This window comes from Panthera onca, chromosome A1 (genome assembly GCF_046562875.1).
Source record: "Panthera onca isolate mPanOnc1 chromosome A1, mPanOnc1 haplotype 2, whole genome shotgun sequence".
Lineage (NCBI taxonomy): Eukaryota > Metazoa > Chordata > Mammalia > Carnivora > Felidae > Panthera > Panthera onca.
Window position 1 is genome coordinate 27,748,344 of NC_138339.1, and position 18,861 is coordinate 27,767,204.

General features: G+C 39.9%; 2 protein-coding genes across 13 annotated transcripts in view; one reads left to right on the plus strand and one right to left on the minus strand.

The window, feature by feature from the left end:
* Window positions 1–8,957, plus strand: part of TTC23L (tetratricopeptide repeat domain 23 like) — a 58,770-nt gene extending 49,813 nt beyond the window's left edge. For 5 of the 9 annotated variants that reach the window (XM_060634457.2, XM_081796031.1, XM_081796034.1 and 2 more), the window contains 2 exons: window positions 4,961–5,067; window positions 7,075–8,957. In XM_060634457.2, the coding sequence (XP_060490440.1) occupies window positions 4,961–5,042 (82 nt within the window). In that variant the 3' untranslated portion in view covers window positions 5,043–5,067; window positions 7,075–8,957. Of the gene's footprint in view, window positions 1–4,960; window positions 5,068–7,074 lie in introns of those variants that run through there. The other 4 variants (XM_081796035.1, XM_081796030.1, XR_014137887.1 and 1 more) reach the window with 3 other exon arrangements.
* A 1,182-nt stretch (window positions 8,958–10,139) lies between these two features.
* On the minus strand, window positions 10,140–18,792 carry RAD1 (RAD1 checkpoint DNA exonuclease). Of its 4 annotated transcripts, none has more exons than XM_060634471.3 (6): window positions 18,641–18,792; window positions 17,948–18,190; window positions 16,901–17,009; window positions 15,272–15,530; window positions 13,078–13,176; window positions 10,140–12,762 (listed from the first exon to the last, which is right to left on the minus strand). In XM_060634471.3, the coding sequence occupies exons 2-6, from the start codon at window positions 18,140–18,142 to the stop codon at window positions 12,579–12,581; spliced, it is 846 nt and encodes a 281-aa protein (XP_060490454.1). In that variant the 5' UTR covers window positions 18,143–18,190; window positions 18,641–18,792; the 3' UTR covers window positions 10,140–12,578. The 4 variants fall into 4 exon arrangements, with proteins under 4 accessions (XP_060490454.1, XP_060490452.1, XP_060490450.1 ...); XM_060634469.3 differs by having other exon boundaries at window positions 17,948–18,193; window positions 18,641–18,791; XM_060634467.3 differs by having other exon boundaries at window positions 17,948–18,269; window positions 18,641–18,791.
* Between the last annotated feature and the right edge of the window lie 69 nt (window positions 18,793–18,861).

Consider the following 18,861-nt stretch of genomic DNA (forward strand, 5'->3'; position numbering starts at 1 on the left):
GAGGCCTCTGCTGTAGGAGAAGTGGAGTCACTGGAGGTTTTTCTTCCACTGAAACAAGCCATATCTCACTCCTCAAGCACTGCTGAGAAAGCCATAGGGGTAGCCGCCAAAGCCCAGATGTCAAAAAAACTAGTATGAGAATTGTTCTCCTTGCTCGAGCAACTCACTGGAATAATCAATCCCAGATGTTCTGGAGCCCCGCTAGTTTTCCGATGTGCTCTTGTATTTTTTACCCCACCTCCTCCGGAAATCCAATGACAACACTCGACTGGGCGTTCATTGCCAAGAGCCCAAATGCTTGGCTTTTAAAGCCTCTGCAAAGAAATGAAAGCAGAAATGGGCCCTTGAAATCGGAGTTAATTCTAAGGTTAAATGATCATTGCAATCCTCAAGTAAGATTTTAGTGTATCAGAAAGGCACAGAAAATCTCAGCCTTGGAAGTAAACTTTGAGGCAGTGTAGTCTTTTACCTAAATCACAAATGAACTCCAGTTTTAATTTTTTACATGTGAAGCTTCTTCTAAGCACTAGAAATACTAATATATATTTTTTTAATTTAATGTTTGTTCAGTTTTGAGACAGAGACAGAGTGCAAGCAGGGAAGGAGCAGAGAGAGAGGGAGACACAGAATCCGAAGCAGGCTCCAGGCTCTGAGCTGTCAGCACAGAGCCCGATGCGGGGCTTGAACTCATGAACTGTGAGATCATGACCTGAGCTGAAGTCAGATGCTTAACCAACTGAGCCACCCAGGTGCCCCAAGAAATACTAATATGTTTAAGATTGAGTCCTTTCAGAAAGACAGACACATGTGACCAGATTACTAGTCTATAGTAAAGCATTAACAGAAATGTAAACAAAGAGGACAAGTAATAAATTGAGAGGCTAGAGATAAGGGTGGAAACTGTATGTACGTTGGGGGCAGCATGCTGGGTCTTCAAAGAAAAGTAAAATATCAGCAGGTAGAAGAGAAGCCAGAGGCGGGCATTTCAAGTAGCATGAACAAAAGCATAGAGGCATGGAGATATCGATAGTTCTGAGAAAACACAAGTGATCAGGGGTGGTCATAGTTTAAGGTACATGGGTAAGAATATACTGCAGATGAGTTTGGAAGGATAAATTGGGGTGAGATTATGGGATGTTTTATGTGCCCTGCTGAGGAGTTTAAAACTTACTACTGAGAATATAAGCAGGATATGACATGATCAATTATTAGCTTTACAACATTACCTCTGACAGCAATGGGAGAATAGATGGGACCTAGGGAGAGATTAGAAGTAGGGAGATCAGTTACGAGCAGATACAACAGTCTAAGGGAGAGGTGTCAGGAGCCTTAATTATCTAAAGCCCTAGTAGGAGGAAGGTGGAGAGGATGGATTGAGAAACAATTTGTGGTCTCTTGTAACAAAGCCTTAGAACCAGTTAGATGTGGGGTGTAATACAGGCAGGAGTCACAGACAGCTTTGAAGTTTCTAGCTTGGACAGTTGAGTGAATGACCATGCTATTAAATGAAATAGTGTTGACAAGTGGAGATCATCCTGGAGGATGTCTAGGGGTTGTGAGGAATATGATTTCTGTTTTGGATGAGTTTGAGGTGCCCACAGTGCATCCACTTGGCAGTGTCTGATGGGCTGAATGGACCAGGAGCTCAAGGAGACAGATTCTGAAGTGAAGGGAATGGATAAGAACCCCATGGAATATGTAAATGTGAAATGAAAAGACTTAAGAAAGAACACTTACACTTACTTTAGAAGTGTGTATGCAGTGTGATTTGAAATCAAAACAGGGCTCAAATTTGAGCTTTCCCATTTGCAGTGAGACTTCCTATGTCTTCCTTTCTTCGTTGGAAAAAAAAAAGTGTGAAGGGGCATCTGGCTGGCTCAGCCTGTAGAGCATGACTCTTGATCTTGGGATTGTGAGTTTGAGCACAGAGAGTTTACTTTAAAAATTTTTAAATAATCTTAAAAATGTGAATAAGGGCACTCTATTATTTTAAAGGTTATTTATTTATTTTTGAGAGAGAGAGAAAGAGCACAAGCAGGGAAGAGGCAGAGAGACGGGAGAGAGAGAATCCCAAGCAGGCTCCATGTTGTCAGTGCAGAGCCCAGTGCATGGCTCGATCCCACAAACTGTGAGATCATGACCCGAGCCAAAATCAAGTTTTGGATGCCTGACTGACTCAGCCACCCAGGTGTGCCTGAGAGCATTCTATTTTAAGTGCTTTACTTAATGTATGACACATAGTAAGCTTCCGTGAAATGTTCATTCTAATTATTGTTTTTGTATTATTTGGGGGTAATGCAGAAAGAGGGTCTTCTGCCTTCCTTGTAGATTTTTTTTTTAAATAATATCAAAACAGTAGAAAAAACTCAAATGTCCACCAGTAGAAACACCAGTGCATGTTTATGATCAATATAATGAGGTCCATGTTTATGATCATATAATATGGTCATTAAAAAGCATGTAGTAGAGCTTTGAAGAGTTATGGAAGAATATTGCAGATAAATTGTTAGGGGTAAAAACATGAAAAATACATATTAATGAGCATTGTCTATAGTATAACCCATAAATAAATATATAAATGTGTGGTTAGTGAAGGTAATAGTAATTATCTCTGAGACATTGGATTATGCGGGACTTTCAACTTCTGTGTTATATATTTGTGTTGGCATTTTTTTACAACAAATATATATCTATGATAATAAAAAAGATAAATTTTTAAAAAGTATGGCACATGTATCAAACAGTAAGAGACAGTGTAATGTACTACAGCCAGATGCCTGGGTTATAATCCTAGCTCTGTTACTTATTAGTTGTCTGACCTTGGACAAGGCACTTTGCTTCTCAGGTTCCTTATCTACTAAATGGGGATAATAATAATAACTACTTTGTAGGGTAGTTTTGACTAAATAAATTATGTAAGTAAAACTGCTCAGAAGGATGCCTGACACATCGTATGTGCTAACGAGAGGTGATGATGACATGGATGATGATAAGAGAATGAGGACTCATAAGAAGCCATAATGCTGGCAAATAGGGAATCATCACAGACATTAGAACGAGCTATATTGGTAGAGCAGATTTTTGAGATTACTCCGGTAATCCAGTATCTGATTAAACACCTCTCCACATCAGGAATCACTCATTACCTGTCAAAGTGGCCCTTTCCAATACTGGACAGTTCGACTTGTTAGAAGAATATTAAATAGTCAAGGTCATGGACTTTAGAGTCAGATGGACCTGTGTGTGAATCCAGACTCTGCCATTTTTTACGTGTCATTAGGCAAGTTATCCTAAGCCTCAGTTCCCCCTGAGGCCTAGAATAGTATCTATAATATGGAAACATAATGAAGAGCAATTGAGATTATTAACCTAAAGCACTTAGCACAGTATCTGGCTTATGGTAGCTGCTCAATAAACATTAGCTGCTTTTACAACTCTAGCTTTTCATCCAGATGTATTGGAAGTCTGAGAGTATGGTGCATCAACTTCATTTTTGTTATTTTTAAATGTTTCTAGGACAGCCACATGCCAATAAGCCATTTTTGTATTACTTTTGATGGGTCTTAACATGTAGAAGCCAACAGAAGCAGCAAGGAAACCCATCCTTTTCACAATAGGGGAAAGAAAGAATGCCTATTAAAAAAAATGTTTTATTTTTATTTCTGAGAGAGAGTTCCAGCAGAGGAGGGGCCCGGGGGTGGGGGGTGGGGGGACAGAGGATCTGAAGTGGACTCTACACTGACAGCAGAGAGCCTGATGCAGGGCTTGAACTCACAAACTGTGAGATCATGACCTCAGCCACCCAGGCGCCCCAAGAAGGAATGCCTATTAATCGATTAGTGGCCTCCTGCCCTCTCAGTCATGTAAACCAAACAGAACAGCCTCTTCTGGGCTGAGGAACTAAGGAGGGAAAGCCAAAGAAAGTAGGGTTTGGGGAGATTATCTCCAGAGAGAAGTGCAGTGAGGAGGAGAGTAGGTGATGTGCTGTGTCAGCCAAATAAGCCTCAGTGATGAAATTTATGCTCCATAAGCTGGTTTCCTGGCTGCTGCATTTATCTTCTTTTCCTATCATTTATCAGTAAATATTCCAACACTGCCTCTACAAAATTAGAGGGGGAAATGTTTGGGCAAACTTGGTGTGTGAGTCGGTGAGGGGCAAATCCGCTCTCGCATGCTGATGCCAGGGGGCAGGAGCTCTCCCAAATCAGGACGCCGGGGAGGGCTGGAGGCATTGGGGCAGATGGAGGCATTGGGGCATTAGGCACCTTTAGCTCCCCACCCCAGGGCCCCCCCGAAGAGGAACAGAGGCTGCTAAGTGACAGTTCAGAGTACCCTGTCTTTAGCAGAACAGAGGAGGGATTCTGCAATCTACAGCACTCTGCCATGTCCACAAAAATAGATCGATCGGAGGATACCGTGTGGACGAGGTCAAGGAGATCAAGTATTTTTCATCGCATGGGCCAGCTCTGTTAGTGTTTTCCTAGAGCGATGCTTGAGGTTTCTTGAGCAAAAGGCTGAGCTTGGTGGAGTTAATTTATTAGTATTGTCTGCTGTGGGGCACGGGTGGTGGTAGAGCTGAACTGCCACAAATTTGCTATTCGGGCATAGACGAGAGCAGTATTCTTTGAGGCCCAACTCTGCTATGAAATACCCATGTGACCTTTGGTTGCCTAAACATTCTGAGTCTCAGTTTCCTCATCTTTATTCCTTCCTTAACACATGTTGTGAACAACTACTAAGTGCTAAGTATAGAGATGCAGGTGCTAATAAAGATAAATACACCACGGTCATTCCTTTGAGACAATAATCAAGTAGGAGAGGCAAACGTGAAGAAATAATGCAAACATGAGTGAGTCCTGTAGTAGAAATCGCAATGCAGTGTGAGTGGGAAGGAGACAGAATCTAAGAAAGCTGGAAAAAGACTTCCTAGGAAGCGTTACATCTGAGTTGTTTCTTGAAGGGCAAGTAGCCATTCATCCAGGTGGAGAAGAGAAACCATTCCAGGACGAAGGCACTGTATATGCAAAGGCACTGAGGCATGACAGAGGAGAGTGTATCAAAGCAATGGTAAGTTCTTTATGGCTGCCGTACAAGGCAGCATTTCCTAAAGGGCATTGCAAGGGTTGCTGATTCCAAGGGATGTTGCCCTGGCCACAGGGAGGAGGCAGAAAGGCTCCATGGCAGTTCAGTTTAGGAAAAAACAAACTAGGGTAAACGAAGTGACACATTCATTTCCCGGACTTCTCAGAACTTTTCAAATACTAAACTTCCCTATTGGCATGTTGAGAACAAATTAATTAAAAAAAAAAACCCACCAACTCACTGTATTCATATATACCTGATTTCTTTTTGAAAATGATCAGTGATTTAAATTTTGGCAAATGAAACACAGCCTTTAGAACCAAAGTAGAGAAACTATCTAAGATTTAGTTTTATTAAGAGAAAGGGGTGTAGCACATGCTTGAACTGAGGGTACAAGAATGCTTTTGTAGTTTGGCAAAGAATGTGGGCCCCACTTCAGGACATAATAAAGTCTGTGAACATGACTATCTCACCAATGAACTATTTTATCTGATCATAGAAACCATGACTTCAATGCATCCCTGTGAACTAATTTTTCTGTATGATTCATGGTGGTTAAGAGCTAGCTCTGGAGACAGACAAGCCTGGGTTCAGACCCCAGAACCACCACTTTCTATCCGCATGTAATCCTGGTTTGCTCACCATAGAATGGAGGTGAGAAGAACACAGGTCTCTTAGTGTTGCCGTGAAAACAAAATGTATGTAAAGGGGTTAGCAGGGTGCCTGGCCCCATAGTAATCATGTAACAAATAACATCTATTTTTGTTTTTACTGAAGCCTGGGCTTTCTTTTAAGTTTATTATCTTCTAGCTACAACATTTGATGCATGCAGCACAAGGAGAGAGGGGCTAGTAACTATTCTTGGTAAAAAGCTACCACACCAAGCTGGTGTGGAAAACACTTCACTGGTTAACATCCCAAAAGTGAGCTGGATGGAACTTATCAGCCCTTGGAAACGACAGTCTGATACAATTACTCCAATCCAAAGAAGATAATGTATACTCAACGGATGGAAGTCAGTGTCCTTTCAGTGACCTGGAGATTTCAGGCCAGGGGAATCCTGCCACCTTGTGGTGGGAGGGTGAAGAGGCCCAGGCGGATTTCTAACTCCTATGATTGGAGTGGGATGGGAGTTCCTATTCCTAGCAGAGGCCCCTCAGATTTTTGCCCCCCTCAGGTTTTATGAGACCCTGAGCAATTGACTTAATTTGTGCCTATTTCTTCTTCAGATCTGAAATCATATTATCTCTTGGTTTACTGAGAAGGAAGTTAAAGCACCAGATAGCTTTCTGTATTTTATGCAGTCAGTAGTAGAGAATGAATATAAAATAGTGGAACTTGAATATAAAAAAAAAGCCTCATAAAATTTTGTATCTCGTATTTCTGTGGAACAAATATTTTTTTTCAGTCAGATAGGGGCCATGAAAACCACACTTAACAGTCTTGAGGTCTAAATAGGAGATGACTGAAGAACACTTAATAGAAACCAGGTTTCTGGACCAGATTTCTTTTGGACCAGATTACTTCTAACTCCAGCCCAGCTTCTCCAATATTAGGAAATCAGTGTATGGGACTCTTAATGGCTGGAAATGGGGAAGATAGATCCTCTGTGTAGCAATTAAGAGGGCCCTAGGCCCTAAAATCTGTGTATTCATGAGAAGAGATCCCCTGAAAATTATGAACAATATAAAAGACCCTAAACTAGGTACATTTTTTTTCAGCTGTGATTAAAAGCAATCCCGGTATCTTAGATATCCTTAGCTGCCATATGTATCAAAGGAAGAGTTCCTGCTCCTCAGGGAGAAAACCCAAGACTCGGGTACCATTTTAGAGGCCTGTTAGAAGAGTCAACATTTTAGGGGTATGGGCACATGGTGAAATAGTTGCCTCAGACTGAAGTTCAGCCACCTAGCTCAATAAAGCAGTGATTTGGAACTGGAAGACAGGCAAGAATAAAATAAAATGCACAAATGTTTGTCTCCTTTCCTTTAGGTCTTCTGTTATCAGTAAAGAGAAAACCTCTATACTGGATAGCCAACAATAAAGCCAACCTTGTTGATAACAAAAATTCTGGATCACAAGATATATTTATCAACACTGATAACAATGGCAGATCAAAAGCAGAACTAAGAACTCTAAGGGGGGGAAAAGTTTACTTAGCAGCAGCATTACAGGTAAAAATACTCAAGAGCCATTAGAAAGCAGGATTCTGATCTATAACTTGGGGTGAGGGGGGCAAGGGACAGGGCAAGTGTAGAAATCTTTTTTTAGATACATGCTTTTAGTTTCTTAATGACTGGGGACTCTAATACCTTTTGTACTTCCCTTTTTATAACTTATATTTCATTTTTTTCAGTTCTGGTTTTTAAAGAAGATTCTGCAACACCTAAGTAGTTTATTAGTGACCATTTTAATATACTGTTTGGAAATACTTTTAGTTGTAACTTGTTTCAGGTCACTAAAACTGCCTTGTGAAGAAACGTTTGATCTCCTGAAAACATTTGCCCTGGTCTCATGCCATATTAGAGTCAGAGAGGGCTTTGATTCTTATAAATGAAGAAACTAGGGACAAGAGAGATGGATTTGTTCAAGGTCAGCTGGGTGATTATAAAGCTGACTTCCTGAGTCACAGATGATTACTTTCCACCCCACTATGCTGCCCCCAACCCCAAACTGGATTAAAAAGGCTTGTTTTGTGGAAGGAATCTTAACCAGGTTTGTTTAAAAAAAAAAAGCCCTTACCTCCTGAACAAATGTGTGTCTAGGAAAAGAAAACAGCAATCTCAAATCTCAAATATTCCTTACTGTCTTCTTCACGTATTCAGGGAGAAAAGAAAAATCGGATTCGTGTGAGTTTTACAAAATAAAAAACTTACTTCTCTCTTCATCGTTTCTGTTACCTGAGCTGATTTAATGCAGTTCAAAGACTGTGTCTTTAGGGATCCAAGCGTCTTCTAACATCTCCGTATCACTTAGTGCTTAGGGAACTACATTTTGGTTCTTCATGCAAAAAATTATTTTTTTATTTCAGTCATTTGCTCAGTCTGTAAAACCTAATGATCAACCAGTAGCCAAGGTATGGTGGTGAGTGGCGAGTCATTGCCTGGTCTGTAGACTGGAAGGCTTCCTCCTGGCGGCTGTGTTCTGAATGCTTTCAGCTCAGCTCTCAGGACCAAGGTCTCAGGTTGCAGGCCTGCCTGAAGGCAGCTATATCCCACTGACCTTTTCTGCAGTGCTTATCAACTGGTCACCGGTCTGTCGTTGCTAATTTTAGCCCTGTCTGGAGATGGGCCTGCTGTCCTTACCCAGAATATTCTGCACTGACTAAAGCAGCCTCAGAAGAGTTGCTTCCATTTTCACATATCCGGACGAAAATGGATTTTCGACAATGACTGTGATAAAAACCAAAGTACCAGCCAGACAGAAGTGGCCGTTTGGACTCTATTTTGTGTGGCACTAAAAGTTTTAAAAATGTTACTACTTTGGGAGACCCCAAAGTCTTAAGATCTCCAGACTGACAAACCTGTATCAATAAAACAATAGCATAAAGTGTTAACATTGTAAAATAAAATGTTACGGTGTGATCTTGATATTGCATCTGAAGTTAGTTTTAAATATTTAAATATATCCAGTGTTTATTGTCAGTGTAAGGTTACTAATAGTCCATTTTCTGAGATTTTGATGTTAAAATGTTTAATGAAATGGTGGTGATAATGAATGGTAGCTATGGTTTTAACATCCTTGTATCTGAGAAAATAGTAAGTTGTTACTTATGTTGGTTCCAAAAGTTTTAAAATTTTGGTATTCTGTGAAATCCTTGAGTTTAAGAAACCACCTTGGAAATGTTTGACACAGTAAAACCTAATGTAAAGTTACATTCTCTCTTGGAAAACTGTAGGTGAGAACTAAGCTACTTTCTGAATTCATTCAGTGGGAACCAGCAATTTGGATAATCTACCCCAAACACTTGATGTTCCTAACAGACCTGAGTCAACAAGGTCATTCACAACTTTCGGATTCTTTTTAAATTAGCTAACAGGAACTAAAATCTTTGAGGTGGATGAGGGTTAGCTATTTCCCTACAATCTCTACCAAATTAGAAAAAGAAGAAAAAAATCAAGCCTAGATCATACTGCCCCACAAACAGACTTTAATAAACATTTATCAGCAAGCATGCAAATGCCCATGCAAACTGCTCCCTAAGATCAGTGAAGCCCTACTTCTGTTTTGGTAGTTCACCCACCACTTCCCACGAAAGGTCTGCTTGAGGCCGACTTGACAATACTCCAGAAGTGAGGCTGTCCTAATTTAGTTAGCAACAAGAAGCCAGAAATCCTTGGACAAGGTGGCAGGAAGCCAGACCATTTAGGGGTCAAGCCTCAGGCCCAAGTCTAAATGTCCAGGTCACAAGCCTCACTAGACTCTTATGTCCTTTTCATGCAAAGGTGGGGAATTACTCTTTAGTAATTTAGTCATGTCACATGTCCTGAATACCTCTAGTTTTACCAATGAGAGCCGCTATTATATTGATTTATCTATTATATTGATCAACAAACTAGTAATTTCAAAAATAAAACCTACTTCAAATATTACTAATTACCGCAGTCTCTGGCAGTGACTGAGACACGGACAGCACAGCAGAAGCACTGGCAACAACTGTCTATTATGGCATCTCTGTCCGCTCCTGGTGTGGGAAGTCCAGGTTGGAGCTGCTGGCAGCCTCGGGGGTGCGTGTAACCTGACTTGTGCCTGAAAACACTACTGAGGACACAGTTAGGAAAAGAAAAAATGTTATACAATTTCCCCAATTTCTCAGGACCCTGTAGTTTTTGTTTCAGGTGGGGCCAAGGGGAAGTCAGTGTGAAGAAGGTAAGGGAAGAAGGGAGCACCCTGTTCTGAAAAGTTCCCCACCCTGAACTGTGAAGAATGCCACATGCTTGCCCTTTCTGCGACTGTAACCAATTCTTACTAGGACTACTTGATGCACCATAGAAACTCTGTGGCTTCTTATGAAAGTGGTTGTGTTATAAGACTTTAACTTTATTAGCAAAACAGAATTCAAAAAATCGTTTTTATTTTGAATCATTTCATCAATTGCAGGTGGAAGCACAGTATCATCAAACGGGGGGAAAACATTAAAAACGGAGAAAAAAACTACACATTCCCTTAGTAAGCACAATGAAAATAAAATGAGATAAACTGCAAAAAGGAAAAACTAAAGGCCTTCAAAATAAGATTATATTTTTTCTGTGTGTGACACATGAAATGAATTTGTAGTCACCAAAGTGTCCCAGTCTGCCTGAGGAAGCACTCCCCCTGCTGGAATTTCAAGGGAACTTGTACAAAGTAAATTCTGAGGTCAAAGAGAAACCACTAAATAGGAAATTCTATATTAAATCAGTACCTTGGTGGGTGATGTAGAAAGAATTACACTCATTAGCTTACGAACTCTAAATAGTTAAAGATGTGTGCAGCTAAAATGACGATCTTAAATGTGCAAAAATGTCCATCTTTCCCTACTGAACCAATATACATTTTAATTTCTTCACAGGTTCAACTTTTAAAAAATACTTCAGATCAAGATCAACTCAGAGCTAAGTAACTGAAATTAAATAGTAATTAATAAAATGCTAAAAGATAATCTGAAATGGAGGTTCTTTCACCTAACAAATATTTATTGAATAGGCACCATTCTAGGTACAGGACGTACCAGTGAACAAAAACCAAAAGTAACTGCCCTATTTTAAAGGAAAATTATAGGGGGCACCTGGGTGGCTCTGGTGGGCAAGTGTCTGACTTCGGCTCAGGTCATGATCTCATGGATGTTGAGTTTGAGCCCCAACAGTGCAAAGTCTGCCTGGGGTTCTCTCTCTCTCTCTCTCTCTCTGCCCCTCCCCTATTTGCTCTCTCACTCTCAAAAGAAATCAATAAACTTAAAATTGTTTTTAAAAAATAAAGGAAAATTATAGTCCTTGAAATGCTGATTAAATATTTTCATAATTATGTTTTAGATTTGTTCTGTTCTTGATGTAGATTCATTTACTTCTTGAACATATACTATACTTTACAAAACTCCACTTTTTGTACCAGCTAGCATGCTGAGATTACTGGGGGGCTTCGTAGTTATTAGGTAGTCACTCTGGACTAGACACCAGAATCGCCCATGTGCCTGGGAACAGTGCCCACAGCTGTTCTGGGGGATCATTTCCCTGAAGTTCTTGCTGAACTGCTCTCCAAACCAATTTCCTCTAATGCCAAGTGGCCTATTTTAAGGTAGGCATTCCAAATATACCCTTTTGATGAATATTATTCAATGGTTCTTAGCCATCAATAACATGGGACATTTTTATTGGGGTGGGGAGGGGAGAATCGCAGGTCACAATGACTGGCACTAGTGGGGCCCGAGGCCAGGGAGGCTAAATGAATCCTGCAGTGGCATGTTTTTTCCTATGAAGAACTATCATACCCACAAAGGCCAACAGTGCTGCCCCACACAGAGCTGTTACCACATGTACGGACCTTTATTTTGGTTATATATTTCTCTGTTACAAAACAAGTCAGGTAATTTTAGTATTGTATTTTATTAAATATTTACATGCCATAAAAACTAATTGAAAATGACCCAAGAAAGTGCAAAATCACTTGATAACTGGTTTTCTATACTTGGTTTGGTTGAGAAACACGTTATGAGCAAATAGAAGGTATCTAAGTACTTACTTGCACTGAATAGTTCTGAGAGCGAGAAGAAATTCTGTAACTCTGAAGACTTTTATATCTTGTTCATAGATTTCTTTAAAATGTATACTTTAAAGGTAAATCATACAATTACTCACACTTGTTTGGCAAAGTGTAAACTTCTGAACATTTGGGAAGAAATCACATGTAACAGCATTCACTTCAATGTAATTGAATGCTATAAATGCAAAAAAATAAATGTATCCTTCAAAATAGTGGTTCTCAAACTTGAACATGCATCTAATTTCCTGGGGGAAATGACTGAAGCTACAGACGGCTGGCCACCCTCCAGCATCTCTGACAAGTCTCCAGGTACTGCTGATGCTCTCGGTCCAGGCACCACACTCTGAGGACCACCGCGTTAAGACACAGTCCAGAGGTCAAACTAATAATCAGTGCCCAGATGCTGCTTTTTCTAATGGTAAGTAAATAAAAGAACATTTCAGGTACAGAATCACCAAACTTTATATTTTTAGACTCTTTACATGTCCTACTTAAATAAGTTGTTCATCTTGGCTCAAAATGAGTCCCATGAGTTCAAAAGACAGAACCACAGTCCAGTCCAGTACTGGTTAATCTATGACTACGTGAAAACATTTACTTACAAAATACACAGCAACTATTAGGGTACATGGACCTTGTTCCTATCTCCTCCATGCTTCTTCCCTTCAGAAAACCCAGTATTCTGGAGAGTACTATACCCAGAACGAGAATGTGACCGATCATGAATGTCAAGACAGCTATCACAGCGAATGCCATACTTAAGACTCTGATTCAGGAACCTCTTCGTCAGGGCAGCAGTAATATTCCACAAAACATATCTGTCCATCTTCATTCCTAATCATATACTGTAATGAGAGGAATCCTCGGTTATCTGTTCGAATAGACACCTTACAAGATAGGACTAATGCCTTTGTAGAGGGTTTCAGTAAAGAAATCTTGTATCTGTAGAGGAGTAAATAAAAAGCTGTTGTTATTTCGACACACTTAAAGCAGTGCTCCTAACTCCAAGTGAAGGACAAAAATGATCCCAGAACTAACAAGCAGTAAATGTAAGAATGAAATCAAATACTTGTCCAATTTGCTAATATTTTTCATTTTAAAAATGTCATCCACTCTCACAACCCCAAATCCTCTAGCACCCTACTATTTATAGCTTTAGAATGTTATACATGTAGCAACAAACTGAAAGTTTTAACATTTATTTAATAGATACATGACATAAACCTCACCTTCCTGATTAATATATTAAGAACTGACCTGTTGACCTGGGTCTGATTACATTGAAATGATTCCATCAAATCAGAATCTTTGGGATAATCAAGGTGGGAGCTTCCTGCATTCCCAAAAGTAGATAACCTACAGTAAAAAAAAAAAAAAAAAAAAAAAAAATGAGCAACTCATTTATTCACTGGTCCAACAATAAGCCACATTAGGATCCCAATAAAGACACTTCCTTGAAAAGCTAATCAGCAGAGTGAAACAGATATGTAAACAAATGCTGACAATACATTGTAACACTTAACAGTAATAAAGATTCCTCCAGGATGAGGTGGGAGTACAGGGGAATTAGCAACTAATAAACAGCTTTGGAAAATATCAATCACAAAAGGAATCCAGGGGTGTTTGCCTCAATTTTCGTTGCCTTAATTCTACTCTGATACTCACTTTTCCACATCCTTAAATCAGAAATAGAGGCGCCTAGGTGGCTCAGTCGGTTAAGCATCTTGATTTCGGTTCAGGTCATGATCTCGTGGTTCGTGAGATAGAGCCCCGAGTCAGGCTCTGTGCTGACAGCACACCACCTGCTTGGGATTTTCGCTCTCCCTCTGTTTCTGCCCCTCCCCCACACTCTCTTTCTCTCTCAAAATGAATAAACATTAAAAAAGAAATAATATAAAAGGACAAGAGAGTTGAAGAGTGATGGAAGGCTCTGATCTACTTCATCTGCAAGCCGGGGTCCTGTTCCCTCTCTACTGCCACAGCCAGAAATTACGGCTCCTCTGTTTTGTTTCTTAGGCTGCTCTTCAGGCTGTTTCATGGCTTTTCTTGCTTGGTGATATCAGCAGTTTGTGTGTAGACAATTTGTAAATGTTTATATGTTTATTTAATCTGCAAGAATCTATTGATCACTTGCTATGGGGTTAACACGTCAGTAACCGCTACGTGAGCACAGTGACAGAAGACCTACGTGCTGGTCTTCCCCAGGTTCCATCTTGTCACTCCTCTGATGTAACCTCCTTCTCTGAGGCATCTCATCCATACCCAGCCATGATACTGACTCCCAAATCTAAATTTCCAGTCTAGACCGATCTCCTGAACTTCCTATGCCCAACTACTCCCTAGTATCATAGGTGCCTCAAATTTAACAAATCCAGAAAGAAATTTCAACTCCCAGTTCCCCCCACCAAGTTATTTCCCATACCAGAGATGAATGATGACACCATGATCCATCCAGTTACTATGCTGAGACATCATTTAAATGGTGGTTCTCTGAAATATACTGTAAAAGTGCCCAGAATTTTAATTCATGTCACTGCTTAGGGTTTGATTTCCATTTTGGTTAACATTTTAACCAATCTTGAGCCAAATTTTTAACTACCCAATGTCATGATAAGGGCCTTCAGTTCTTCTAGAGTAGATGTAAAAAGAACATCTTATACGTCTCATTCTGTATGTATTTAGCTCCTTTACTCTTTAATATTCTTATGTATTTCAAAAGAGAAGAAATATTTAAATCTTCTCTCCAAATTTATTTTAATTCTGAAAACTTCATAATTTGTTGGTTCAAAATACCAGGAGCAATTTGAGAGTTTCTGATACTATATTCCTGCTGAAAATTGCCCTTCCTTAGGAAGCTTACCTCGACCAATCATCCCTAAGAACTCATGTTCTGTTAAGAATCTGTGCATTATTTTGGTACTTAAATGGCATGCGATTCTGTTCCTTCTATGCTGTTTCACATATCTTCTCTTCAACTTGATTTTAAGTTGTTCCTTTCCAAAGTGCTTAAACAGGGGAATATGCACACAGTAGATGACTGATAGTCAGTGAATGAACCATGTATAGAAAACATCTGCTTCCTTTTGCATCCTGTACTAACTCGAAAGGAAAGAAAAACAGATCTATATGATACAAACACCTTTTCCAAAAGTTTAAGCCCAAATTTTCCTCATGATGTAACTTGACCTACAACAGTACAATGAAAAGACCATTAGTTTATGAAGTAGGAGACTGGGCTACTGATCTACAAACCAACACTATGAAGCTTTAAGTACTGAATTCATCTTCCTGGACCTTTAAGTTTCCTGATCTGTAAAAATAAGAGTAAAAGCTCTCTAAAGATCTGAAAATTCTAGGAACCTGGATAATAAAAGTTCTGCATCCTAAGTAAATGTGTAAGTAGGGAGAAGGAATAGACTACATGAGCTATAATTGTGCTGTGTTCAAACACCTGAAATAAGGCTTGTTGGGAGACATGGTGATCTGTAGGACCTCACTCGTCATATCCAATTCGGAAAATGCTTCACGAAGCCCCTCTGACTGCAGAATAATTTTATTAATAACATTGGTGCTGCAGAAATCAAAATCCAGAGTCTCCTCAGGCTCCTGAGTATTGATTTTACAGACTGTCATCACCCCTCCTTCTTCCAGAAAGAGCATCAAAGGGTAACCATAACCTTGGTAACACATCCGCAGTGCAGTTAAAGTCCCTGCAATGGAAATAAATCAAAGTTTGAGCTTAGCTTTATAGTACAGGTTCAGCTTCTCCTTAAATGATACATGAAACTCCTGAAGATTATTTTATTCTGCCCAATTTTTAGCACATATGTATTTCTTTAGAAGAAAGGATTGTATCTTGGATAACTGATGACAGTTATGTGTAGACAATTCGAAAAATAACTGTAACAAAATGGGGAACCAGAACGAAATATAATGTAACTCTTTGAAATTGTTTTCCAGCTTGCCAAAAACACCTCAGAAACAGCTTACTGATTTTATAGCTTTACAATTTCAGGATGGAGAATCTACATGGACCAATACTGCAAGTAATAGACTTATTGCCAAATAAGCTATGCTATTTCTTAAAGGTTCAACGTGTGCACGCAGCAGTGGACTGCTTTGGTACTGCCTGTAGTATAATGTCAGTGTATTCGTTGTGTCAGTGTATTCTATTGGGAGATATTATGTACACTTCCACAAATTTTAAGATCAAATGAGGAAAAAAAGACCGGGTGGTTAATGGTGGTGTGGGTTTTAACACTGCAAACCACTAGAGCAGAGGAGGAATACGACTGGACATCTTAGGCTCCTGTCCCTTACTGGATGGAGAGCCACAGTACAGAAGAGGGTTAGCAGATGCTTTCATGAGAAACCAGCTGGGGAGTGCTGCATTAGAAAAATGGATAATTAGCAATGATAGAATTGTTGGTATAAAATTAAAATACATTTTCTAGAGAACCACAACCTAATTTTCCCTAGATTATCTCCAGATTCCTTTCCTATGAAAGAAAATCATTCTTCTGGTGTTTCCTTATAGTCTTATATCCATAGCAACTGAATTCGCTATTCCTAACAACAACAAAATATATAAATATTTTTAAAAGAAAACATTTCAGAAAATAGACAATTTATGAACAGGTCTTAAGGAAATAAGAGCAAACAAATTTTGAACAGAGTAAATTAGGAAGTCAGGAGCACTGGTTTTCCCTGCCACTGCACTGTGTGAATTCTGAACAAGTTAGGGAAAAGAAGCAATACATGTTTCACATGTTTTCACAATGTTAAATAAAGATAATTAAGACATATTCAGTCTCCTCTTGGCCAGTTCAAATTTAAAATCCCCAAAACTTTGTAAATTAAAAAAAAATTAATGTAAATATTTTTGCAAATATGTAAAGACCCATAGCACACTTACTATTAATATTGCTAGAAAAGTTAGAATCCGTGACTGTGACCAAAAAAAATGAATTTGCAATTTCTAAGATATATTTATTACTTCTATTCTAATGATTTTTCCTGTATTTTCTGATTATTCTGTATAATGCTTTTGTGTCATTATAATGATAATAAAATGGTTCACCTGGCATAGGACTTGATCCAAATATAGATAAACAGTCTAAAAGGACAGTTAAATTTATTCGAAAAGTAACAGACTCTTCCTGAACTATAAACTCTTGAAATATTCCAGCCTGTGAAAAAAAGGAAATATGAAAATGCATATGTATTAATGAAAACTCAGAAGGTTCTATAGTTCACTTTATGTTTTAAAAATAATATTATGCTAATTCCATCAAAATTTCTGATTACCAAGAAAAACATCTTAAGCTTTTTCAACTATTATCCTTTAGAATAATACTACTCAGTAGTTAATGGTGTAACAGTGATTTCGGTACCATGCAAAACTTTATGAAGGGTCCTTTATCTAGTTTCTTGGATCTAAACTATCATCCACATGACTCCCTTGTCTCATTTTTATGCCCATCAATAGGGCTAAAGTCATTTGGAAAATAGCCAAACATTTGATAATGCGTAAGTGATACTAGTTTTCAACTTCTTTTGAGGACAGAAAACGTATCTATCCCCCTATACCTGACATCACACTGTGCATTTAGGTGTTCAAAAAACGCTGGATTAATTCTGAAATGCTATCTGAACCACAAAAATATTACTTTGTAAGAATAAACATTTTATTATCACCAATAAAAGGGAAAAGCGAAGTAGTGGCCAAGAGCATATACTCTGGAAACAAATGTCTGGGCTCTCAGCTCAGCTCAGCTCAGCGACTTGCCAACTCTGGAACTGATGGCAAATCACTTAAACTGTGCCTCAGTTTCCACACACATAAAATGGGAATAATAACAGAACCTACCTGATAGGACTACTGTATTAAATGAGTTAAGTATCTAAAACACTCAGTGTAGTGCCTGGCCCATAGTTTAGCTTAGCAAAATTTAGACATTATTATTACTAACCATTATCTCTATAAAACAAGAAGAGAATTTGCCAGGAGAAAGAATTCAAATACACTGTTCTCTAACTTAAATGATGTCTATGAAGCCCTGTGGTATTCATTAAACTGGGTGAATTATATCGTATGTCACAGGCTTAAAGATACCTGTTTGCATACCTGAATAAAAGCATTTGCTTGCACACACTTTGCATTTTCCACTGTAACCTTGATTCCATTTTTAGTAGCGAAACAGGTAGCGTGTTCTCGGAAATGAATAGCCTTCAAGACAGTGGAGAGATTCCTAACGTTGTCAAGGCTGGCCACTAAGCTGTAATCATTCTCATCTTGGATCTGTGGAGTTAGGAGGGGCATGTCCACTGCACATCTGGCCCCAAGGGACGTTCCCGGTGCCGACACCTGCTGCTGCGGATCGCGAAACACCCGAGGAGACTCGACAATAAAACTCCGGATCAATGCCCGCAAGGCTCGCGAAGTCAACCTGCGCTGAGGCGAGGTGGAAGAGGCCTGGGTATTAAACTCCGCGGGACAGGGACTGGACCCACCTCGGTCACTGCAACTCTCTGTAACTCTGGGGGAAATTACACCTGTCTCTACGCTACGGTTTCCTCGTCTTTAGTAAGGGGCCAGTAACACAGGAAAAGTTGTGAACAGAGGCAACAGGCAACTACCACGGTAGTTCTACTTGAGGCCAGTTTCGCCACGCCAAGCTGGGGCTGCGTGTCCCCGCGGAGTCGGGTTTGAGCTGTCCGGCGCCCCCAACCTTGCCCCAACAGAAAAGGCGATGGGGGGGGGGGGGCGGGCCCCAGTTTCTCGGAAGATCCTCCGGCCCCTGAGGCGCGGAAACCTTACCTTTGTGGCGGGGTCCGGGCGTCCGACAGCCCTTCGCAGCCAGGGGGAAGCGAGCCGCGCTTCCCGAGTAGGTGTGGAGGGAGTAGAGCGGCTCCCGCCACTCTTTTCAGACCAGACAGCCACTACGGCCACCGTCACCACAGAGCTAGAGGTGGCCTAGAGAGGCGCGAGTGCGTTACGAGAAACCGGAAAGAGGTACCATAGAGCCGGGGGACTGCAGA

Excerpts from the sequence above, each read along its gene's own strand:
- RAD1 (XM_060634471.3), bottom strand. The coding sequence starts at position 18,142 with ATGCCCCTCCTAACTCCACAGATCCAAGATGAGAATGATTACAGCTTA. Across the intron at positions 13,177-15,271 it reads CCCAACAAGCCTTATTTCAG|GTTATCTACTTTTGGGAATG; the intron begins GTGTTTGAACAC and ends TTTTTACTGTAG. Across the intron at positions 12,763-13,077 it reads AATCAGACCCAGGTCAACAG|ATACAAGATTTCTTTACTGA; the intron begins GTCAGTTCTTAA and ends ACTCCTCTACAG.